Source organism: Pipra filicauda, unplaced genomic scaffold (assembly GCF_003945595.2).
Source record: "Pipra filicauda isolate LSUMZ 115617 unplaced genomic scaffold, ASM394559v2 scaffold80_size11013439_pilon, whole genome shotgun sequence".
Lineage (NCBI taxonomy): Eukaryota > Metazoa > Chordata > Aves > Passeriformes > Pipridae > Pipra > Pipra filicauda.
In genome coordinates, this window is record NW_024104987.1 from 3,592,973 (window position 1) to 3,613,103 (window position 20,131).

A 20,131-nucleotide genomic window follows, 5' to 3' on the forward strand; every position below is an offset into this window, starting at 1 on the left:
AATTGCATTGATCTAATTTAAAAGGAAAAAAACCCCAAACTAAAAAGGAAGTTGTTCTTTTGTAGAAGAAACTGGTCAGATGATCCCCAGCAACAGCAGCAGTGGGTCTGCTGCACCTCCACAGCCAGATGTTGAAAACAGCAGTGGCAGTGAGCAGAATGACTCCATCAGGACTCTGGATGATGCTGAAAATGCAGAGAGGGGATCCCAGACTTCAGAGGACATAGGTAATAATAATAATAATAATAATAATGTCTCCCAACTTTCATTTTATGCATCTTTTCACTGTACTTCTTTTCCTTCATGTCGTAACTTCTGTACATCAACAGAAAACTCCCAGTTTTTAAGTTTGTTTTAAAAGCCTTCTTTTTTTTTCTTGGGCAGGAGAGAAATCTAATGGTGAAAGAAGTGATTCTCCAGGAGCAGGAAGAGGCACACCAGGCTCGACACGAATGCTCACCAGGTTGAGGAATCCAGACAGCAAACTGAGCCAGATGAAAAACCAGCAGGTTGCTGCTGCAGCACAGGAAGCAAATAAGTTATATAAAGAAGCCAGAGAGGTTTGTGCACATCTTGGAAAACTCAAAGGAGTACAAAAAAATGTTCTAAGAAATGCTAATTTATTTAAATAAGAATAAACTTTTATTTAAAAATAAAAAAGTGATTTTGGCAGGCAGTGGAGGTACCTAAAAAGCAGTAATAATAGATTTAGCAAATGGTGAGATTGTACTGTCACAGCAAGCTTTTATTTCTCCTTGTCCTTTGTCTGTGCTCTCTTGGTTGCTCTCTACAGAGTGATCTGACAGTGACCCAATGCACTGGTATAAATGTTTTGTATCACTGTTTGTTGGGGTTTTGGTGGTTTGTTTTGGTTCTGGTTTTTTCAAGTAGCCCAGTTTGTCCAGGAAGGAAGTGTTTGACTGTTGGGAGTTTGTTGCAGTTCGTTGCATATTGTTTGGTGTATTAATTTTATTTTTGTTAACTGATTTTCCAAAGGAAGTTAGCATTTAGTGTATTTGTTGAGAAACAAATTGGACCAGTGACTTTATCCATGCCATGTTTTCAAAGTCCAAGATAATTGTTTGCTTTGCTCTGTGTCTGAATTGTGTGATGTACCAAGGAGGGGGTTCACAGAAAGCTTGAGTGAGTTTAGTGAAGCTGTTTTCCCAAAGCTCTCTCTCCCTCCATAGGCATAATTCAGAGCAGAAAACCAGGTTCCTGTTTGGACTGTGGAGCCTGGATAGTGCTCTTTTTTAATGTTAAAGTTGATCCTGGGAATATCCTAACTCTGTTTACAATCAGTGATGGAGTACATATGTTGGATAAACAGTTATTTGCTTCTACAAACTGAGGCAGGATATTTTTATTCTTTTACAGATAGACAATTGAAGCCTAAATCATAAGTAAATAATCATAAATAAGCAAATAGAAATATTGGAAACTTAAATGTGCATCTTTAAAATCATTGTTTCTTCCATAAGGTTCTGGTGGTGAACTCTCAAGGCGAAGTCTCCCGAGTGAACACCAAGAAGGACGTTGTGATTAAAGGAAATATGAACAATTATTTCAAGTTGGGGCAGGAGGGGAAGTACAGGGTTTATCACAACCAATATGCCACCAATTCCTTTGCATTGAACAAGCACCAGCACAGGGAGGACCACGACAAGAGACGACACCTCTCCCATAAATTCTGCCTGACCCCAGCTGGGGAGTTCAAGTGGAACGGGTCTGTGCATGGCTCCAAAGTCCTGACCATCTCCACCTTGAGGCTCACTATTATTCAGCTGGAAAACAACATCCCAGCATCATTCCTTCACCCTAACTGGGCTTCCCACAGGTAAATTAAGACATGAGAATACATATTCTCTTATTTTACTTGCATTTTTGCTGACAGTGTTAATAAGCAATGATCTTTGTTTTTTCAAGTCAGTGCTTCAGTATATTGAAATATAAGATAATGTGAGTTTATGGTAGATGGCTAAAAGAATTGTACATTTGACTAAAATATTGAAGTATAGGAGTCTTTATCCTACCATTAAACCTATTGACACAGTATACTGTATTAGTGATGTATATGTTTCAGGTTTTGCTCTGTTTTCCACTTTAGGTCTAACTGGATTAAGGCTGTTCAGATGTGCAGCAAGCCCAGAGAATTTGCACTAGCACTGGCTATATTGGAGTGTGCAATTAAACCAGTTGTCATGCTGCCCATCTGGAGGGAATCCTTGGGGCACACAAGGTAAAATTAATACGTATTAAAATATTTTTGAATATGAGAACTTCCTTTGGTTTACAATTACTAGTTCCTCTAAGCCTGTAAGAATTATGTTTAAATTGAGTCGTCATTCAGCCCTTGAAGTGCTTTTTCTCAACCAGAAACACTGACAAGCATGACAGCATTTTTATAGTGTCATTGCTCCTGTGTTTGTTTTATCTGAGCCACAGTCTGAAAGTGCCAAAACTTTGGGGCAGTAGAAAAGCAAATTTCAACACTCTTAAGTTCAGTGGAGTCTGGTTTTTGTCTCTCATTGGTGTCATAGGAGCAGAAAATGGATGTGTCTGATGTTAGACACAGTTGCAGGCAGCTGTGTTTGCTTTACTGGAATAGCCAAAAAAAGTGGTGTCACTGTTGCAAGTAATACATAAAACCTGATTCTGGGCATTCCTCTTAACTTCAGATATTTAAAGTTACTTAAAGGGGCACTATGTGCTGTTGGATTCTTATATTTGCTTACAAGATCCTGTACTTAAATGCACTGAAATCTGTGTGGGTTAGATTACGCAGAATGACAGCAATAGAAAGAGAAGAAAAGGAGAAAGTGAAAAAAAAAGAGAGGAAACAAGAGGAAGAAGAAACCATGCAGCAAGCTACGTGGGTGAAGTACACATTTCCTGTCAAACACCAGGTGAGGTTTTCTTCTGGGAAGAACAAGGAAAATTCAATCAATTGAATTATCAGCAGATATATCTTTAATTTTAGATAGTACATTATTTCACAAGTGTACTTCAAAAGTCTGTAAAATAAAGTTTTTGGTTTGTTTTTTTTTATTCATCTTTGGTTTTTAAATGTAAATAATGCAGCAAATAGCATCATTAATGCTACTATTTTAAAAATATTGACAGGTTTGGAAGCAAAAAGGAGAGGAATACAGAGTAACAGGATATGGTGGCTGGAGCTGGATTAGTAAAACCCATGTGCACAGGTTTATGCCCAAACTGCCAGGAAATACTAATGCAAATTACAGAAAATTGCTATCAAGTAAGTGTTTGCATTGCTTACACATTTTTTTTATTTACAGTTAATTATCTGTATGTGATATTTCTTGTGCAGACTTTAGGAATAATGTTCCAGGGAAGTTTTAGTGGATATTTGCTAATCTTTGTCAGTGTAACACATTCAGTTGTCACAGATATTTTCAGCTACATTAAATTGTTTCAATTATAAAGTTGTGTGTAATATTTGTACAGCTTTGTATAGGCTTATCCAAATTAAAGGTAGATAAAAATTGTGTAGATAATCAAAACCAAAAAGTACCATCTAAAGTGTTGGGGTGTGTATATATATTCAGTATTGCACTAAGTTTAACCTGTGGTGTTACCACTGCATGCTTAATTCTCTTTCTGAGTTTCACTAATGATGTGCAAATGATTTGAGAGGTTAAATTAACATACATGACAATGTGGCAGAGTACAAAAAAATATTCTGAATGATTGAAATAATTTAATGAATTTGTTAATAGCAAAGAGCGAAGATGAAAAATGCAACTTGGACAAACGAAAAGGGCCCACTAAGGTAAAAACAGAGAAAGACAGAGCAAAGGACTCTCGTGATGTGCAAGCAAAAGACAAAGCAGATGTTTCAGAAACCTTGGAGAAAGTGAAAGAAGAAAAGTTGCCTGAAGAAAAAGTAGAAGTTGATACAATTTCTGAAAACTTGGATCAGACAAAAGACACAGGTGATAATCTTTTGTTATTGTAAAACTACCTGATCATTACACAACTGAAAGCCCAGAACCTCAGAAATAACTGTTGAAAATCTGTGTAACACGTTTTGTCAAGACATCAAAGTGTCTCAGTGCTTATTATCCATTGTAATGGTGTCTGAAGTTTTTGTTCTTTTTTTCCTCGAAATCTATTAATATGCTCAAAGTTCTGTTTATTTCTTAGTACTTTATGTAAAAATAGAGTTTGGTGTCTGTTGTTGGGGACTCACTGACTTGGAGTTGTTTCTTCTTCACAGCGGAGAAGGAAATCGATGGTGAAAATGATAAAGTCATCAAGGAAGAACCTATGGATGTAGATGATGTGAAAATTGAATCCTCCCTGAAAGATGAGGACAGTCACTGTAAGCTGGATATAATCAATGTCAGCGAGGGCTTTCATTTAAGGACTTGCTACAAAAGGAAAGTAAAATCATCCAAATTAGACGGACTTCTGGAGCGGAGAATAAAACAGTTCACGCTGGAGGAAAAACAGCGCCTGGAGAAGATGAAGCTGGAGGCTGGTGCTAAAACTGGGGGCATTCGATCTGTGAGCCCCCAGAAAAACACAGATGAGCTACAGAGGAAAGGAAAAGAAGGAGGCCAGTTTGACATTTCCTCCCAAGATCAGACCTACATGTCAGATAAGACCCAGCCTGAAGATGCAGAACAGGACTCTTTGCCCATCAGCAGCATCTGCTCTACCAAAACTGGTGAGGAGGAGGAACCTTTGACAAACAGGCTGTCAAAAGGAGAAGGGCAGCTACTGGATGAAGACTCACCTCAGTCCTCTGAAGGAGAAAGCTCCATTCACAATGATGGTAAAGAAAACAACCCTGAACCTACAACTGCTGATAAGTGTCAAAGACAAGAGGCTCTTGGAGAGTCTGAGAGTTCTTTAGTGGATGGTTTGAAGCAAACCAGTGCAGAAGGCAAAATCAAATGGGACATTTCAGAAACAAATGAAGAACCTTTGGAACAAAAACTACCTGTTACCAGAGTATCTCAGCGAGAACTTGAAAACTTAGGGCCAGTAGTACCTGAAAGTGGCTGTCGAAGAGATACTGTGGCCACTCCTGAAAAACCAGATTCAGAAGGGAATTCTGAGCAGCAGAGCAAAGATCCAGAAAACAATTGTATGACAAAAAGCCATGTGGAAACGACGTCCTCTCAAGAAAGTGAAATGGAGGAAGAAATTCCTCCTGTAAAGACTGAAAGTAAATCTGAAAAGAAGATCGTATTTCACCAAAAATCAGCTAATAAAGACCTAGAACCACTTAAATCAGGGCTGATTTCTGAAAGAAACCTGGAAAGTCAAACTGTGGAGCACATGGATGGGGTAGATGTTAATGAGGATTTACTGAGCTCCAAACTAACTGAGGCTAATGGTCAAAAGAAAGGGCAGGAACTGAAAGTGGAAACAAGTACCATAAACAAATATCATGATCAGACAAATGTAAATACTGACAAAAAGAATAATAATGGTGATGAAACTGAGGCAAATGTAGAAAAAGAAAAATCATCATTTCAAATGAATGGAAAAGACAGTGACATTAAAGGTTTATCAAATGATGAGTGCTCAGTGAAAGATACCTGTGAAGCTAAGGCAGGGGGTGATATTGAACCAAAAGTTAATAATATTAATAAATCCATTCCAGAACATGAAATAAAACCATTGACTTTTAAGGAATCTTCAGTGAAACCATTCATGAATGGTGACATCATGGTAGAGGACTCAAAGGACAAAAATAATGTGGACTCAAAGTCACGTCTACAGAGTTCACCTGAGTCTGAGTCTGGAGAGAGTCTTCAGCCACCAGATGAAGTTCCCAAGTATGTGCAGAAAACTGAAGAAAACCAGCTTTCTCCTGAGAGATCTGCCAGTGTTGGCTCTGCTTCCCCACCAACACAGACTGTCTGTAAAGAAAACACCCTGAGCAGTGAGACAGAATCCATGGAAACTGAGGTCACTGAGGAGAACAAAGTCGCTCCCTCGCCTGTAACCCCATGTGAGGAATCCAGCCTGGGCGGTCCCTTCGCTGCCCGGAACGGTGTCCAGGCATATCAGATGGAAAACATGAATGGGGAAAGTAAAGTAAAAACTGTTATTACTGAGGTGACTACCACGACTTCAACTGTGTCCACGGAATCCAAAACGGTGTTTAAGGTGGCAGAGACCGGAGCTGCCAGTGAGGAGAAAACCACGGTAGTTTCATCTACAGAAAATTGTGCCATATCCACTGTAACCACCACCACCACTGTAACCAAGCTCACCACTCCAGCCACAGACAGCAACACTGATGTCATTTCTGTCCAGGAGCACAGTAAAACAGTGGTGACAACAACAGTCACCGACTCCCTGACCACCCCGGAGGGCACACTGGTGACTTCCATGACTGTCAGCAAGGAATATTCCACAAAAGACAAAGTGAAGCTAATGAAGTTTGCAAGACCCAAAAAAACTCGTTCTGGAACTGCCTTACCATCCTATAGAAAATTTGTTACCAAAAGCAGTAAAAAAAGCATATTTGTTTTACCCAATGATGACTTAAAAAAGCTGGCCAGGAGAGGGGGGATCAGAGAGGTTCCCTATTTCAATTACAATGCAAAGCCTGCCTTGGATATCTGGCCATATCCATCCCCAAGACCAACTTTTGGGATCACTTGGAGGTACATACTTTACAGTTTTGAGGAAAAGTTAAGGACGCGATGAAATTAATTGAATTTTAAAATACGAGTGAAATACGTGTTTGTGTCCAAGACACGCAAATTTTGTTATTTAGTAATTTCCTATATTGTTCACTAAAAGTACAATGGAAAACCTTTGTCCCTTTAGTTTGGGTGGGTGTTTTTAAATACATTTTGATTTTAAGATATAATTCATACTCTGTCTTTTAGGTACCGACTCCAAACTGTCAAATCTTTGGCTGGGGTGAGCCTGATGTTGAGATTGCTCTGGGCATGTCTCAAGTGGGATGATATGGCAGCAAAAGCTCCACCTGGAGGAGGAACCACAAGGACAGGTATTATTACTTTAAATTTCTGGGTTTCTTAATGCAGCTCATAATTTTGAGTATTTCTGTAAAGCTCTTGCTGTTAATTTGGAGTATTTCTGTAAGGGCTCAAAGTCAGCTGTGGCATTTGAATTTCTTTAGTCAACAGTTCTTACTAGTTTCTGTTTCTTTACCTTGGGTTGATTGGGTTGATTGGAGATTTAGCTTTATTTGTTGCTGTTACTAATGTGTTGTAGAAACAACTGAAACTGAAATTACGACGACAGAAATAATCAAGAGGAGAGACGTTGGTCCCTATGGAATCCGGTCAGAGTACTGTATAAGAAAAATTATTTGTCCCATTGGTGTCCCAGAGGCTCCAAAAGGTATGTTTGTTTAGACATTTTCCCTTTCCCTGTAATCTCCCACAGAAATTAAGGTAACTGGATCTTTATGTTAATTCAGACCATCCAGGGAGCAAACACAGCTTGACATGAGCTATTCATTCACCTGTGGGAAACAAATGATGCCTTTAACAAAGGGATGTGATTTATCTGAAGCTGAAAGGCCTCCCTGTTCATAAAATGGGACTGAAAAAGACACTAAATCTTGGTTTACACTTTTATTTGGTTTTACCATTGAGCTTAATGTGTGTGTTTTGACTGTTCTCTAAAGAAACTCCAACACCCCAGAGGAAGGGACTTCGATCAAGTGCCCTCAGGCCAAAAAGGCCAGAAACACCCAAGCAAACAGGCCCTGTAATAATGGAAACTTGGGTAGCAGAGGAGGAGTTGGAGCTGTGGGAGATCAGGGCATTTGCTGAAAGGTAAATGAACTCAAGTGAGCTTTTAGAGAAAGCAGTTTTAATTTGTGTGATTGTTAAATCAAAGTTCCCACTAGAGAACACGAACTTGGTCACTGTGATCAGTAAAAGCACATCTCTGTTGTATTTTTACTGTGCCTTTTGATAGTCAGGCTTTAAGTTGTAAAGCTGAACTGTTTGCTGGTACTAAAACTAATTTATGCAGATATTACAGATTTGTTAGAAGTAATATTACCTTAATTTTCCCATGCTTATGAACTCATCACTGTTTATGCTAAAGGGTTTTTACTGTAATGCCTGGAAAGGCATTAGGCTGCTTTTGGCATGACTTTTTACATACATGTTAAATACTTCCATAATCCAAAGAAAATGAATATGTACAAGTAAAGTGAAGGTAAATTCAGCCTGAGAATATACAAGTTATAAGATATTTTAAGTATTTTGTACTAAGAGTTGGAATAACCTTTTTGAGTCTCTTGGAAAAGAGTAATTTTAAATGAATGGTATTACATGGGTTGTGTGCAGTCTCAGATGCAATTATAAAAGCCAGTTTTGAAGCCATGACTAGTTTGTCAGTACTCTTCAGTCTTGACAGTTCTGCTTTTAAGAGAATTAAGCTGGATGAAACAAAATCCAGTTTGATGGTGGGATTTTCTGTGGTGGTATAACTTACTTTTGGTTGTGTCTTTGGCAGGGTGGAGAAGGAAAAGGCACAGGCAGTCGAACAACAGGCTAAGGTTAGTGAACAGAAGAAGGCAGAGGAATTCAAGGCCCAATTGGAGGCTCAGCTAAAACACCAACGTTTGGCTGCCCAGCAGGTGGGGAGCTGTTGGTGTTCCACCTGTCAGCAACTGGTCACCACATGTGTTACAAACGGGGAATTAACTTTACCCTTACCTTACACCATTTTTCACATAGTGCAAACTGCAAACTAACATCAAACAATGCTGCTCCCGCTGTACATTTGTTATTTTGAAACAGGTTTAAAGCAAAGATTTGTCTTGGATTGCCTTTTTTTTTTTCCCTGCCTAATTTATAACGCTTTAAAAAGGTTTAGTTTGTTTCCATTTTAAAGAAGGCTGAGAAGCACCAGTCTCCAGGTAAGGTCATCAGTGTGCAATGGAAAGCTGCCTTGGAATACAGCTGGCTTGGGAATACAACTGCATTTCATGCTTCAGTCAAATTGAATCCTTTGATTTTATTCTGTCTTAAGTTGGCTGGATGAAGCCCCTTGATAATTTTATTTAAATATATGGGGATATGTATATGTATTTATATATAAATGTGTGCAATTAAAATTAGAGAACCCAACCCCATGTTGGTATTTCACATACATTATTAAGAACTGTGCTTTTTTCCAACTCACTCCTTTTCATTTCATCTTCCTGAAGAAATTAATGGGCATTACTGCACTACTAACCGAACACTGGAATTTAAATTAATAAATACAGAGATAATTCCAGTAACAAAGGGGAAAATGTGAGATTAGTTGAAATTTTAGAAGAGTTTACTGATACAATCCCTTCACAAAGGGACTCTCTGAATTAAATGTAAATTCTCAACAGTTACAGCACACAAGGTGTCTGGGTAAGGTAAGGGATTTTGAACCTAATTTTTTTGAGCAGGCTGCAAAGTGGATTTACATTTAAAAGAATATTTTTTAAAATTGCATTCTTAATGGTGAGGTAGAATGATACAATCCGTGTTTTCCTGTAAAGTGCAGGAAGCTCTAAATTCAGGAATGTAAATGGTAAACTCTGTGTTGATGATGAGGTACCACTTACTGACATAGATGTACACACATGGTCAAAGTCAAATATAAATGGATATTTTTTCAAAGTTTTGACCTTTCTGATTAATTTGAGACTAATATTTTGGGTTTTCTTTTAAGTAAAATGTCCAGTGGAATTAGCATAAGGCAAGGATTTTAAAGGTGCTGTAAGGAAAGTTTCTGGCTGTGTATTCTGAGCAGAGCTGGAGTTCTGCAGGGAGCCTGTTCTTCAATCCTCTACAGTTTGAACTAAAATCCTACCAGAGCCCTTTGTTTTTCAATACTGGGTAGAGACAGCGTTTATGTTGCAAAATCCAAAGATGCTAATTATGCCTTTATTCAATTTTCTTTCTAAATCCCACAGAAACGGCTGGAGCAGCAGAAGCAGATCCCTGCAGGAGGGGTGGTGGCTGCAGCCACCACGTCCAGCAGCACTGCCACCACTGTGTCCACTCCTCAGAAAGTCGTGGTGGGCCCCTTGGCAGGCCCAGTCCCCACGGGAACCAAAGTAGTGCTGACTACTAAAGTGGGTTCTCCAGCTACAGTAACATTCCAACAGAACAAGAACTTCCATCAGACTTTTGCTACTTGGGTTAAACAAGGCCAATCTTCAACAGGTAAGTGGCCATTTAGCATGGGAAGAACATGTGCTGGAGTTCATCCTATAACATCTCATCCTATAAACTCCACATCTCCTCCAAAGTACACAGCATTATTACATTTCTGGTTATCTTTGCTCTTAACTCTTGCTATGCCACAAGAACATTTCTGAGATTATACCTGTCTCATTTTTCTTTGCTAGGTAGTCTTATTTCTGACCTGTCTCATTAACTCCCAACAGTTGTCCTAGTAACCATTAATGCAATCATTCTGTGGTGTACCATACTGTTTCCTAAACAGAATCTTTACCAAAGAAAGCATGACACATTCAAAAAAAAAAATAAATACAGTAAATAAATACAGTAACAACCATCCTGTAGTTTGCTGTTTCATACTTGAAAAAAAACCAGTCATTTCACTGACTAATTGTTCTGCTCTAAACCTGCCTGTTCTGTGTGCCTCACTAGCCACTAGCACAGCTGCCACCTCAGCCACAACCATTGCCAGCACAGGGCAGACCTTCCAGCTCTCAGGCAGCCCAGTAACGATGGCAGGGAAAGTGATAACTAAGCTGCCACTCCCTGCAAACAGCAAGATTGTTGCCGTCAATGTGCCATCAACTCAAGGAGGTAGGGAAAGGGAACTGAATTCAAATGTATTCCAGCTTGCTGATTAATTCTCCATTGACACTATTTTCCCAACTGTGACTTGAAGGGGGAAAAATTATGTAGATAATTACAAGTTTCTAGAGCTTGTTCCCACCCCCCCCCCCGCCATGTTGCATATTTGTGTCTGTAAGGGGAAAAATGCAAGGTTTTTTGCCTGTAAATTATTCTGCATTTCTTAGTGCAAAATTAAGAGCTTTATTTTGAAATGTGGAATGAAGCATGCTTTTTTTTTTTGTTATCTAAATCAACGAAACAACTTTCTTCATAAGAAAACCCTGCTGTTTTTAGTTATTAATGCTTACAGCTGCTCTTCACTGATGAGCAGGAGTTTGGATCCAGACTAAGATTAGCATTTTTTCATCTTAGCTCAAGAAGAGGACTTAATATTTTGATATTTGTGTATGTGTATTGGACAGAAAAGCTCAATTCTCTGTCTCCATTATACTTTATATCTGAGCAAATCATGAAGGCTGCTGGTTTTGTATTGAAATTTCTTAGGTGACAGGAGAAAAACTGCCCATTTTCTTCAACACCACAAGTTTGTAGATGGAAGGTGTTTAAACTGGTCTCCTGCATTTGAAATTAATCAGATTATAGCTTTTAATGGTTGTATAACACTAATTTGTGGCACCCTGTCAATGCAAGGGCTTCTTTGCAGTTACCATCAAACTGATCTTTGTGAAGATTCACACTTTCCTTAATCTTATCTAAAATATCTGTTTCTTAACTTAAAATGTAGTTGGACTGTTGACAAAGTATCATGCTGCTTCTTTTTACGATATGACAAAGTCTCTCCCAGGGAATGCTCAAAGGTGTTCTAGAAACCTGCAGACTGAGTTCTAAATGCCACCCTGGAGTTGCATTGACTTCCTTTGCTGGCCATTCTGTCATTAATGACTTCTCAATTTTTCTTTAATTAGGTGTGGTTCAAGTTCAGCAAAAGGTATTGGGTATCATTCCATCAACTACAGGTGCAAGTCAAACCTTTACTTCATTCCAGCCAAGGACAGCAACTGTAACCATTAGGCCAAACACCACAGGGACATTAGGAACAACAAGCACTTCACAAGTAAGATGTCCTTCTGATTATTTAACTCCAAAAAAATGTGGGTGCCGAGATTTTTTAAGTTATTGGCAGATATCAAAAGTTCTGTCTAATCGCTTTTCAATGTTTTTTCCAAGGAGGTACAACAGTTCTCTCCAGTTGGAAAAACTAATTGAGCTTGGTAAACCAGTGTGGGCATAGGTGACAAAATATTGGATCTGCTTCTATCTTATTATTTCTTACTATATTTAAAAAAAAACCAAAACAAAACAAAAACAACCCACACACAAAAAAAGATGCAGGGCACATCCCAGGGTTTTTTTTCCCAAGTTTACACGTGGTCTCCACTCTGGTGTCCGTAGGTAGTGCCAGGGACACCGCTCCGCCCTGGAATGACAGTGATCCGGACACCACTCCAGCAGTCAACCCTTGGGAAGACCATCATCAGAACACCTGTAGTGGTGCAACAAGGTATTCTTCCAGCCAGTAGGTTCACTTTAATATTTAAATTTCCAGTGTCAAATCCATGGTTTGTTTCTTCATAAACTCCTTCTGTATCATTATGTCCCTCATTTTGATTCTTGACTTTTAACTCATGCCTTTTTTTTTTTTGGCTTTTCAATGTGTTGGTTGCAGGCTTTGTCACTGTGTTTCATCATTGACACTGGGAAATCTAGTACTTATAAGTCTATTCATTTGGGGGAAAAAGAAAAAAACAACTGAAAAAAGCTAAAAACATTTAGGGTAATTCTGCATTGAGAAAGCTTGCCTTTAAGAAAAAAAAAAAAAGAAGCTAAGTGTCTGAAGTGCTCCCTATGTATGCAAATTTGAATAAAATAGAAAACATTTTGCAGACTTTTTTCAGTCAGTCACCCAGACAAATAGTTTGTGAAGAAAATTTATGTGCAAACTGCAGTGTCTGCTTCACCTGTCTGATCACCATCACACCCCGTTGCAGGTTGGGCCTGGGAGGTTTGCTGTGCTTATGATTCAAATGCTGGAAACATGTTTCTTATCTCAAATTATTCCCTTACAGGTCAGACACAGCAAGTGGTGACTCAGATAATCAGGGGGCAGCCTGTCTCAACAGCAGTTTCCAGTACCAGCACAGCTTCTTCCAGTGCTGGGCAGAAAACAGTCACAAGTTCTGGAACTCCCCCTCAGCCAGTGCAGCCACAGACCCCCTCGCAGCCCCCTCGCCCTCAGCAGGGGCAGGTGAAGCTCACCATGGCCCAGCTCACCCAGCTCACCCAAGGACAGGTAAAACATTGTCCAGCCCTGGCTGTGCAACTGTGCCAACACCTCCCAAGCCTTTGGATTCCAGCAGTGCAGTGCATCTGCTCTTAAATCTGTGGGTCACCTTCATTTGGGGTGACCATTGGCATAATTACAGACTGAAAGAAGCTTGAATAGTGTCTGGAAAGTTTTAACTGTTGCTTCCTGTGGGGTTCCCCAGTAAGGTGACTGGCATCAGGATTGTTTAGCAGTGTGGAAAAAAGTGTTTAATAGCAGTAAGGGACATAATTATTCCAGATGACCTGTTTCCTAGACCTTCAGATCAGAATGTTCGTTCCTTGTCTTCTGATTTTATGTGAAGATTTGGTTTCCATTCGTGTTATTCAGAGTCTCAGAGGAAAAATTACAGTAGCTGGAAGTGAAGGAGGAAAAGGTTCTTTAAGCTTTTGCTGAGATCATGAGGATCTGTCAGCAAAAAATAAGTTGAGAATTGAGCATAGGCTAAAAATAGACTTCATTGAGTTATCACAATACCTGTTCCACAAATTATAAATAATGTGTATGAATGATTGTAATGTACAGGCTGCTGGTTGCTAGGTAACATTTTTTTTTTATGTGGAGCAAGACTCTGAGCTGAAGGAGGGCAGGTTTAGATTAGACATTAGGAAGAAATCCTTCCCTGGGAGGGTGGGGAGGCCCTGGCACAGGTTACCCAGAGAAGCTGTGGCTGCCCCATCCCTGGAAGTGTCCAAGGCCAGGCTGGACAGGGCTTGGAGCAACCTGGGCTAGTGGAAGGTGTCCCTGCCCATGGCAGGGGGTGGAAGAAGATGATCTTTAAGGTCCCTTCCAACCCAAACCATTCTGGGATTCTGTGAGTTTCTACACTAAAGACATAGAAGAATTTTTGTAGGGACCTTACTCTCTACTATAGGTTCACAAAATGTGTAACTAACTCCACCCCAGTCATCTGTTGATGATAGAATTGTTGAAAGTGTATTTTAGTATTTCATGATCTCAAATGCTAGTTTTGGGTTTTAGGAATATGCTATGTGGTAAAAGTATTGAATTCTGAAATCCAAAGGCCTAATTGTTCTGATTTCCAGCAAAGTCTGTTTTAGAATTCTGTCACTAATACATCAATATTAACTTTTTTTCCAGGGTGGCAGTCAAGGCTTAACTGTGGTAATTCAGGGACAAGGTCAAACTACTGGTCAGCTACAATTAATCCCTCAGGGTGTGACTGTAATACCTGGCCCAGGACAGCAGCTAATGCAAGCAGCTATGCCAAATGGTACAATTCAGAGGTTCCTTTTCACCCCACTCCCAGCAGCTGCTACTACAGCCAGCACAACTACAACCACGGTTTCTACTTCGACCTCGGGTAAGCATCGCTCTGCTCAGCAGAAAAAAGCTTCAGTTACAGTTGTATGGGAGTTTTCATGCAGTTGGAGAGGGTCTGTTATTACAGTAAATTCGTTGGAAGTGTATTGCAAAGTCTGTTGGATTTCTGCATGGAGCTTTACAGTAGTTCTGAGAGGTTTGAATGTGTCAGGCTCATAGATGTGCCATTTGAAGTTAATGGAATGCTTGTTTTCCTCGTTGCCAGGTACAGGGGAGCAGAAGCAGGCTCTGCAGGCCCAGCCAGCATCAGCACTGCCACCAGTTCAGGGACAGCCTCAGAGCCAGCAGCAGTCCCAGGCTCCGGCGCAGATCCCGCCTTTGCCCCAGCCCGAGGCTCAGGGCCAGCCCGAGGCTCAGACTCCAGCTCCTGGTGACTCTCCAGTCCCTCCTGAAGCACAACCATCCAAATCTCCGGCTCAGTCTCCAGCCCAGGCTCCAGGGCTCTCTCCAGCGCCAGTCCCGATCCAGCCACAGCCCGCGGTCCTGCCCCAAGGCCAGTCCCAAGCCCAGGCTCAGCAACCAGCTCAGGTGCAGACTCCAACCCACCAACCGAGCCCGATGCAGCCCCCTGCTCCCATCCAAATTCCAGCTCAGCTGCAGCAGGTCTCAACCCTTCCGAGTTTAAATCAGGTTCCTGTGCAATCCCCAGCTCGTCCTCAGCTGCAACTTCAGCAGCCTCCAACAAAAGTTATTGCAGTGCCTCAGCTTCAGCAGCGAGTGCAAGTTCTCTCCCAGCTGCAGTCCCAGGTGGTGGCTCAGATACAAGGCAGTTTGCCCCAGCAGATCAAGCTGCAGTTACCCCTTCACATCCACCAAAGCAGCCCAGGGCAGGCTCACCAGATTCAGAATGTGGTGACAGTGCAAGCAGCTAGTGTTCAGGAGCAGCTGCACAGAGTTCAGCAGCTCAGGGAGCAGCAACAGAAGAAAAAGCAGCAACAGATAGAAATTAAACGTGAGCACACCCTTCAGGCTTCTAATCAAAGTGACATTATCCAGAAACAGGTAAAGTTAACAGAAGGAAATTGAACCTTAATGAATGAAACAAAGCTCATTTTAAATGCCTGTTCTTGTTAACAATGTTAATACATTTGATAGGCAGTTAATTTGATTCTTTCAAAGTTAGTGCAGGATTGCTTTTGGCCATTTAATTAAATATTCTGAGTTAATTCAGCGCATCAAGTCACTTGTACCATGTTTGCATTCCTCTGTCACCTGGATTCAACTTACCACTGGCTGCTGGGACAATCCATCTTTATTCTCAGTTCAGGGAAGGCAGGTCATAGCCAGGAGAGCTGATGGTCAGAACACATGTGCAGTACTTTCATTACCTGAAAACTGAGGTTCCGAAGAGGTATCTGAGATGTAAAGCTGTTGGATGGCTGCAGGGCTTAAAACCAAAAAAATAGAAATATCAGGCTCTTACCATTTTTAAAATGAAACAACCAGTCACTGAGGAAATACAGTCAATTTACATTTAGACCCTGGGTTTAAAGTTGACATAAGCAAAATATCCTACTCTGGGGGTGGGATGTTAATTTTCTATTTCTTTTTCAAGTTTCAAATAACTGTTTTAAACTAGCACTGCTCCCCTGATAAAATCAGCTTTATTTTGTCACTGAGTGAAATAAATAACACTCCTTTTCTTTAACTTAGGAAATGTCCTGGTTCTCCCAGTAATACTGTGAAATACTGGCTAAAGTGTTCATCTTTTATTTTGGATTCTGTATCATCCTGCAGGTGGTTATGAAGCAGAATGCTGTCATAGAACACCTGAAACAGAAGAAGATGCTTACTCCAGCTGAGAGGGAAGAAAATCAGAGGTGAATGTAGAACACAGTGAATCTCTAGATGTGAAAGCTTTACATTTATAACATCTTTTAATGGTGGCATAACAAAACACTGGTTTGTAAAAACCTGCTTAAAGAAATGTTGCTGGTTCAAAATTGCTTCAAGTAACACTTATAATGATCTTAACTTTGGTTGAATCCTGGGTAATCTCAATTTTATTTTGATTATATGTTATTTAAGTGATGTTATGTATCATGTGTTTGGAGCTGGCCACAGTTTTTAAACTCAAGGTAAAACCCATCCTTGAACGAGCACGGAATGGAAGTTAATGGTTCTGCTGCAAAAAAAAAAAGCCTGGTTTTTGTTTGTCCTTTATCGTGGCCATTTGTTTCCATTCTTGTCCTCTGCACATCCCACTCTACAGAAGGAGCTGAAGAGTTGGGAGACAGTTTGACAAACTGTGAGATTTTATGCTGGAAGCTGCTAAACAGAAATTTGAAGTGTGTGTCATTTGTCTTGGGACTCCTTTTCACTCCTGCAGTTGCTTCAATTAGATAATCACAAGTGTGTGTGTCAGATACTAAGAAAAAGAATAGTGTGTTTTATAAGATTTTAATCATCAAATCACAAGCTCAGGTGATTACAACACTATCACTGGCTGCTACTTATTTAGTGTGGACAATTGCATAAGGAATAAGGTGTGTTGGATATTCTCCTCATTTAATGGTGTCAGACAGCCACAGTGGTATTTCGACTGATAGAAGTCCAATTTAAAACAAGGGGGGAGAAAAGGGCTCTAACTAGCCTGGTTCATGGTGCAGCTGTCTTTCCATCTCACTGATTTATTCTTCTCCAAAAATAAATAAAAATTGCAGAACAAGTGAGCAGGAAAATAGATTTACAGTTGAGTGTACAGCAAGCAGATGAAAAATTAATCCTGAGCTGTCATTAGTGAAGAAATTGGGAACTGTTTTATTGTGAATTTTATACAGTGAAAACTATTTGTCAGTCCTTGTGCCAAAACACAAAATCCTGGTAGGATTTGGTGGTCACTGGAGTGAGGAAATGTCTGCTTTAGGAGTTACAGGCTTCCAACTCACTTTCATCCTGAATCAGAATAAACATCCAGCTCTTTCAAAGAAGGTTGTGGAAACTGGATTGAGTGAAAATGTCTTTAATTATATTAAAGCCAAAGCTTTGCAGGGAGTTGTGGAGCAATTAGTACTCAGATCAGTTAAGGCCCTCTTGAGCCTAACAAGGGTCTGGATCTCTCCCAGCAGTGTTGTAGTAAATAAGCAGGAGTGGGAGCACTGTGTGTTACTAAATTTACCTTGTGCATCTTAAGAAATACAATAATTTAGCTTGCAGTGACTGGAGACCTGATCCTGCTTTCTCAACTGGGAGTTAACAGGCAGCTCAGCACAATGTCCCTTTTCTTTATTCCTTCCCCAGGATGATTGTGTGCAACCAAGTGATGAAATATATTCTGGATAAGATAGACAAGGAAGAAAAACAGGCAGCTAAGAAGCGGAAGCGAGAGGAGAGCGTGGAGCAGAAGCGCAGCAAACAGAACGCCACCAAGCTCTCAGCTCTGCTCTTCAAGCACAAAGAACAGCTGAAAGCTGAAATACTGAAGAAAAGAGCACTTCTGGACAAAGATCTACAGATTGAAGTGCAGGTAAGGGCAGAGTCTCAAAGACTAATTTGATTTTAAGCTGGGGAGAACATTTGTGTGTTAACCTTTGTTTGCTCAGTGAGATTTTAAGGATACTTGCAGGAAGAAGCTCTGGTTATGGATCCTCTGCCGACCTACTTTATGTCCTTTGGATGCTTCTTGGTTTTCTTGTGGACTGAAGTCACCTTGTTTTTACAGCCAGTGGGCCAGAGTAGCCCAAGAGTATCATCCCTTAATGTTGTGTGAATTATAGTTTAAGAACATGAAAAAAATGCATATTTAAATGGATTTAATTGTTTTCTTTAAGTGTGGGGATTTTTGCCTAGACTGTCGTGCTGTCTTGAAATAATCATATGAAGTGCCTCCCTCTCTATTTATTCATTTAATACACTTCAGGAGGAGCTAAAGAGAGACTTGACTAAAATTAAGAAAGAAAAGGAAAAGGCCCAGGCAGCAGCTGCTGCAGCAGCAGCCGCAGCCGCCGCAGCCGCAGCCGCTGCCCCACCACCACCACCACCAGTGCCACCAGTGCCACCACCACAGCAGGCAGCCAGCGTCACCTCCTGCTCCTCCACCACTGTCCCAGTGCCAGTGTCCTCCCAGAAGAGGAAACGAGAGGAGGAGAAGGATTCCTCGGCTTCCAAGTCCAAGAAAAAGAAAATGATTTCTACTACCTCAAAGGAAACGAAGAAGGACACAAAGCTTTACTGCATCTGTAAAACGCCTTACGACGAGTCCAAGTGAGTAGAGGTGCCACAGCCCCCTCCTGCATGTTCTTAGTGTAGGCTTAGTGTCAGTGTTAGTGCCAGGCAGTGCTAGAGCTGGAGATAGTGGCAGGTCGTTGCAGTGATCACTGAAGCATAGAGAATAAAGTCTCTATTTTCCACTAGCAGTTACAAATATTAACATACCTGAGTTATGCTGTTACTGTTCGTGGTTTATATTTCCTCGTTTGCATGTCTCCATTGTGTGACCTTCCTGTTTCACATGCACATACTCTTTTCTTTTTTTCCCTCCACTCTGTTACTCTTTCTTTTGCTGTTTTGCCTCTGCCTCAGAAGCAAGTGACAACTTGGTTTGGGCAGTTTCTTGTGGATAAGTAGCTTTGGTACCGTCTTCCAGTATAAAAGACTTTTTTTTGTAAGTCAATAGCCAGTAAAGGGGGCTCTGAGCCACTGGACTGCAGTTCACTTTGGACAATGTTTCGGGTAGAAATGGTTTCCATGTATTAGAATTTGCATCCCAGGGTTGATAAAAATAAAATGAACATTTAAGCATTTGACAAAGTGAAAACTGCAGTTCTCTGTAGTTTGATTCTGATTGTGAATGAGGACAAATATTTATGCTACGTACAGAGTTTGTGAAGAAATGTTGTAAGTGGTGGAGTGGGAGATCCAATGGATTCCAGGGAATAGTGTTATGGATTCCTGCTTAACAGCAGCAGTTAGTAATGGTTGATTTCTGAGAGCTGTGTAGAGATGTGTGTAAAATAAATCTGACTTCAGACAATTCCAAGTGAGTATTTATCTGCTCAACAAGTGAGCAGATTCACACCCAGTGGTATGAATTGGTGCCATTTGGTGGTGGATCAAATGCTGATAACAGAGAGAAAACCATAGAGCTGGAGTGGTGCTTTCACTCCAGAAGTGGTTCTTCCTTCCAAGTTTAGGGCCAGGACTAGGGGATCTCTTGAGGTTCCCTCTAGCCTTTTGTGGATTTTAATTATTTTTTAAAAGAAGTTGAAGTCTTAGGGATTATTTTCATCTTGGTTGTTGAGTGGCTCTGCCCATTCCACCAGTCCTTCAGCGGGGGGAATGGGGCTGCTCCCCGTGCTGCCAGTCCTGCAGGAAGGGCAGAGGGATGCCCTGGCTGTGAATTCACTGTGATTTCTAAGGAATATCACTTAAGGAATGTTGTCTGTGTCAGGCTTTGTCACCCAGTGCATTTAGGGGACCCTGTTCTTTGGTGTGATCCTGAACAGAGATGTGTTACTACCTCCAGTTAGTGAGGGGTACAACTGGCACAAAAATGAGAGGAATAAATTCTATGAGCAAAGGGATTTGATTGTCAGACTAACTCTATGGTCATAGACTGAATTTTGATAGCCTGGATCATGTGCTTCAGTGCACTGAATAAAACTTGAAGAAAATG

The 20,131-nt window shown here is 40.6% G+C and overlaps 1 protein-coding gene across 12 annotated transcripts in view; it reads left to right on the forward strand.

The window, feature by feature from the left end:
• Nucleotides 1-20,131, forward strand: part of BPTF (bromodomain PHD finger transcription factor) — a 51,801-nt gene that overhangs the window by 21,908 nt on the left and 9,762 nt on the right. For 5 of the 12 annotated variants that reach the window (XM_027749682.2, XM_027749688.2, XM_027749685.2 and 2 more), the window contains 22 exons: nucleotides 66-227; nucleotides 385-560; nucleotides 1,482-1,837; nucleotides 2,108-2,239; nucleotides 2,777-2,906; nucleotides 3,124-3,259; nucleotides 3,741-3,956; nucleotides 4,241-6,650; nucleotides 6,879-7,003; nucleotides 7,231-7,359; nucleotides 7,649-7,799; nucleotides 8,491-8,614; nucleotides 9,932-10,184; nucleotides 10,635-10,796; nucleotides 11,756-11,904; nucleotides 12,243-12,366; nucleotides 12,917-13,140; nucleotides 14,275-14,497; nucleotides 14,723-15,519; nucleotides 16,255-16,337; nucleotides 17,758-17,983; nucleotides 18,377-18,720. In XM_027749682.2, the coding sequence (XP_027605483.2) occupies nucleotides 66-227; nucleotides 385-560; nucleotides 1,482-1,837; nucleotides 2,108-2,239; nucleotides 2,777-2,906; nucleotides 3,124-3,259; nucleotides 3,741-3,956; nucleotides 4,241-6,650; nucleotides 6,879-7,003; nucleotides 7,231-7,359; nucleotides 7,649-7,799; nucleotides 8,491-8,614; nucleotides 9,932-10,184; nucleotides 10,635-10,796; nucleotides 11,756-11,904; nucleotides 12,243-12,366; nucleotides 12,917-13,140; nucleotides 14,275-14,497; nucleotides 14,723-15,519; nucleotides 16,255-16,337; nucleotides 17,758-17,983; nucleotides 18,377-18,720 (6,832 nt within the window). The remainder of the gene's footprint in view (nucleotides 1-65; nucleotides 228-384; nucleotides 561-1,481; nucleotides 1,838-2,107; nucleotides 2,240-2,776; nucleotides 2,907-3,123; nucleotides 3,260-3,740; nucleotides 3,957-4,240; nucleotides 6,651-6,878; nucleotides 7,004-7,230; nucleotides 7,360-7,648; nucleotides 7,800-8,490; nucleotides 8,615-9,931; nucleotides 10,185-10,634; nucleotides 10,797-11,755; nucleotides 11,905-12,242; nucleotides 12,367-12,916; nucleotides 13,141-14,274; nucleotides 14,498-14,722; nucleotides 15,520-16,254; nucleotides 16,338-17,757; nucleotides 17,984-18,376; nucleotides 18,721-20,131) is intronic. The other 7 variants (XM_027749678.2, XM_027749681.2, XM_027749694.2 and 4 more) reach the window with 5 other exon arrangements.